Source organism: Sinocyclocheilus anshuiensis, unplaced genomic scaffold, assembly GCF_001515605.1.
Source record: "Sinocyclocheilus anshuiensis isolate Anshui unplaced genomic scaffold, SAMN03320099.WGS_v1.1 scaffold457, whole genome shotgun sequence".
NCBI classification, from domain to species: Eukaryota; Metazoa; Chordata; class Actinopteri; order Cypriniformes; family Cyprinidae; genus Sinocyclocheilus; species Sinocyclocheilus anshuiensis.
The window spans coordinates 1,019,749-1,023,831 of record NW_015537939.1 but is presented as its reverse complement, the minus strand read 5'-3'; the positions used below and the strand labels follow the sequence as shown (position 1 = coordinate 1,023,831).

The window sequence follows — 4,083 nt, the reverse complement described above, 5'->3', positions numbered from 1 at the left end:
AAAGCTAGTACTATCAAACTTTTCATTAGCATGTCTTCTCATTCATTTTAATACATGTCTATTATTTAATCTAACTCATCTTAAGGTTAATCAGTGAATCATTTGGTGCATCTATAGATATATTCAATAGATATTTAGTTTCTATAGAATGTGATTGCAATTTATGGATAACCAAATGCACTGAAATATTTTTACACTAAAAGCAATTTATCTAAGATGATAACCACTATTGTGTGTGTGTGGTGGTGGGGGGGTTCAGGTAAATATCTGAAATTATTGTCCTTTTTTGGGTCCAATGAGGAAAATAAATTTCCGTAATCTATCTGTGAACACACAGCAGGACACACGGGAGAGGAACTGATCAGAGATTGATCAGAGCTGTGTCAGAAGAAGGGAGACAGATGGCATCAAATACAGCCTTTTACATTACATTGATACTGTATATACTGTATATAGAAGCATTCATATGGTAAAGAGTGCACATTACTATAACTCACCCTTCATTCAGATAGAATACAAATTACATTACATTATGCCATGCGATATTGTATATAGAGGCATTACCCTGATAAAGACTGCACATTACTATTACTCACCTTTCATCTGAAAAGTGCAGTTACAGTATAGATTCAGTCATATGTCATACTGCATTGACAGTAAACTCTGTTCTAGCACAAAACCTTATGGCCATGTCATACCTTCATTTTGATATTTGATAACACACTGGATAAATACTTTTACAAAGATTATTGATTTTATGTGAGATATGCATAATGTAAGTATTGTTTGCTTGTGAATTAACTGATTGTTAAAAGTACTAAATTGAAAGAAGATCATACTGTTGTGTTTTGGTGATTAATTCAAATGTTCTCAATACATATCACAATGATCTTGTGTTTTGAAACAATGATTATGTGGCATGAAAATATGTGCAACTACAATGAAATCATGAGAACAGGTTTTGAAAGAATGACTAGTGGTGTAACAAATGTGATCAGTTTAAAGTTTTGTACTAAGAGTTTTGAAAATGTACACCTTACTTGTGAAAATAGTACCAAACCAATAAAAAAAAAAACTGTAATGGACAAATACACTACTATTCAAAAGTTTGGGGTCTGTACGATTTTTTGTTTTTTTTAAAGAAATAAATGCTTTTATTCATCAAGGATATATTAAAACAATCAAAAGTAAAAGTAAAGTAAACGTCTGTTATATTTTCATAGACAAATACACTACTATTGACAAGTTTGGGGCCAGTAATGTTTTTTTAAAGAAATAAATACTTTTATTCAGCGAGGATGCATTAAATTGATAAAAATCGAAAGACTTTCACATTGTTACAAAAGATGTCTATTTCAAATAAATTTTGTTCATACACACACACACACACACACACACACACACAAATTAGGAAGTAATAATGAAAAACGTTTCTTGAGCAGCAAATAAACATATTAGACACTGAAGACTGGAGTAAAAATGCTAAAAATTTTGCTTTGCCATCAATAGTTGTCAAATTGATATGCATTTCACAATATTATATAGCCCTATGAAATGTTTTATTTTTTCCCAAATTCTGCTTTATTTTTTTCCAAATTCCATTTTTTTCCATATTTATTTATTTATTTTTTGGATTCGTTTTTTTTTTTTAATGACTCTTTTTAAAGTGTTAAATTAAATGTTATTAATCAAAAAGCATGTCTAATTAATAAAAGGTTTAACAAAAATAAAATTTTTAAGGCCCTATGAAAAACTTTTTTTCTCAAATTTATTTTTACCAAAATCTGTTTTCCATTAATTTTCTGGATTCCATTTTAATAGTTTTATTCGATTTTAATAACCAAAAGCATCTCTAAATAATTGATTTTATATATATATATATATATATATATATATATATAGGACAGCACCTTGTTTTAGGCACTGCATCATGATGGATTCCATTTGAATGGTTCCATTAAATTTTAATAATCAAAAGCATCTCCAATTAATTGATTTTATATATATATATATACAGTATAAATAATTTTTCAGGTAAATATTTCTTAAAAATAATATTTTAATAATTATTTTATTAGTAGTAGTAGTACTATCATTGCATTAAGTAATATATCTTATTTCTGTCACAGTTTCTTCAAGTTAAACCAAACTTTTATTTTTATGGTTTGTTGTGAAGACCTTTAAATTACTCTGTTTATATGATACGACGATAGTTTTCAAAAGAAATAGGAAAATGCTCATGAAGTGACATTCAGGGCAACTCTGGAGATTATGTTCATGTGTTCATGTACTCATATATTGAGGCAGCAGAGGCTGAAATCACCGCGAGTGTCATGCACGCTTCAGTATGTGTGTAGTAAACAAAACCGCGCGTCTGCGTCATTCATTCATACAGAGACACGCAGAACATGAGGGATTCCTATTTAAATTGTACTTTGCCGCTTAATATTCACAGATACTAGTCCATACCACGATTTGATTTAAGTGTACTGACCTACTTTTGATTTATTAATCTAAAATTTGGCAAATTCCGTGACATTCTGTGTTATACAGAAAAATTTTATTTTTTATGACTGGATTTCGCATTTCCGGATTGTGGAAATCATAGGGCCGTAATATTACTGTTTTTACTCTATTTGTAATCAAATACATGCAGCCTTGGTGAGCATAAGAGACTTCTTTCAAGTATTTAAATGGAATTTGGTCATATCCTTATTACATACGCATCATGTACAGTAAACACATTAAACTAGCTGCTATAATTTAATTCAAGTATACATTTAGATGTAAACTTTCACCTTCTTCTCATCACCGTCCTGCAAAAGCTGCATGTGACTGCGGCCCTGACTGTTGGATCTGCGCAGGGTTGCGCTGCGATGCTCCTCCAGCAGGTCAGGGGGTGGGGACACACTGCGCCCCTGCGGATCCACCCAGGTGTAGACATGATTTGTGACATAACCGCCTGGGATCCGTCCCACAGAACGCACTGACATGGAGAGCTTTTTGCTGCCCTTCAGCACCTGTTAAAGAGAGACACAGTGATAGGGAGACATAGCGGTACAATCAGTCTAGCGTGTCTGCTAAGCGATAAAAGGCAGAGACAGTTATGGGAATGTCAAGATATTCATGCGAAAATGCTAACATTTCCACTCCATAAGATAAAAAGCTCCATCAACATGCATGCCGTACACAAACAAAGTAGCACACAATGTCAACAAAGCTACCTGGAAGCTGAAGATTAGCTCAAACTCAAGCTACAAGCTCCACAATTTAAAGCAGTTAAGCACTTGAAGTTACTAACAAAAAGCTAAATTCATTAAAGCTATTTAAAGAGGCAACATTTAAAAAAAAAAAAATTAATAAATAGTTAAATAAATAGAGAAAATATGTAAATAAAAAGATTAAATAAATAGATAAAATAATAAATAATATAATAATAATAAATAAGCAGATAAACATAAATAATTTTACATGTAAAAAATATACATATTTTGAAGCTAAATTTTGAATGTATTTAAGTAGGCAATATCTTTAAAATTGTAATTAATAAATAGATAAAATAATGAATAAACAGATAAATAAATTAAAAGTTACAAATAAATAAATACAAAGATAAGAAAACAAATTACTTAACATGTAAAATTTTTATAAATAGACAAATACAATTAAATAAAAAGATTATTATATAAATAAATACAATTAAATAAACATAAATGAATAAACAAACAATTTAAAATATTTCACATGTATTTAACAAGCGGCAACCTCCCGCTCTCTCTCGGGAAGCCAACAAGGAAGTGACTTAAACCGTAATTCGTCAACTGGCCTCTAGAGGCTGGCTGCAAAAGGAAGTCAATCCCATAGACTCCCCATGTTAAAATGCCCAACTTTACAGCAGAAAAAAAACATGTTTACAGCCTGGTTCAAAAACTGATTTTGGCCTATATAGCTAATTTTGCCCTTCATGACAACTGTGAGGGGGGTGAATTTTTTATAACTCATCCGTTTAAATTATATTAAGCCTTACATTTCTGCATAATTAAGGGCGTGGCCACTTGAGTGACAGGTGGATTGCCGCTGCTG

The 4,083-nt window shown here is 31.0% G+C and overlaps 1 protein-coding gene across 4 annotated transcripts in view; it reads right to left on the bottom strand.

The window, feature by feature from the left end:
• LOC107661489 (whirlin-like) overlaps positions 1–4,083 on the bottom strand; it is a 114,262-nt gene that overhangs the window by 54,812 nt on the left and 55,367 nt on the right. For all 4 annotated transcript variants that reach the window (XM_016451112.1, XM_016451125.1, XM_016451106.1 and 1 more), the window contains exon 3: positions 2,799–3,020. In XM_016451112.1, coding sequence (XP_016306598.1) covers positions 2,799–3,020 — 222 coding nt within the window. The remainder of the gene's footprint in view (positions 1–2,798; positions 3,021–4,083) is intronic.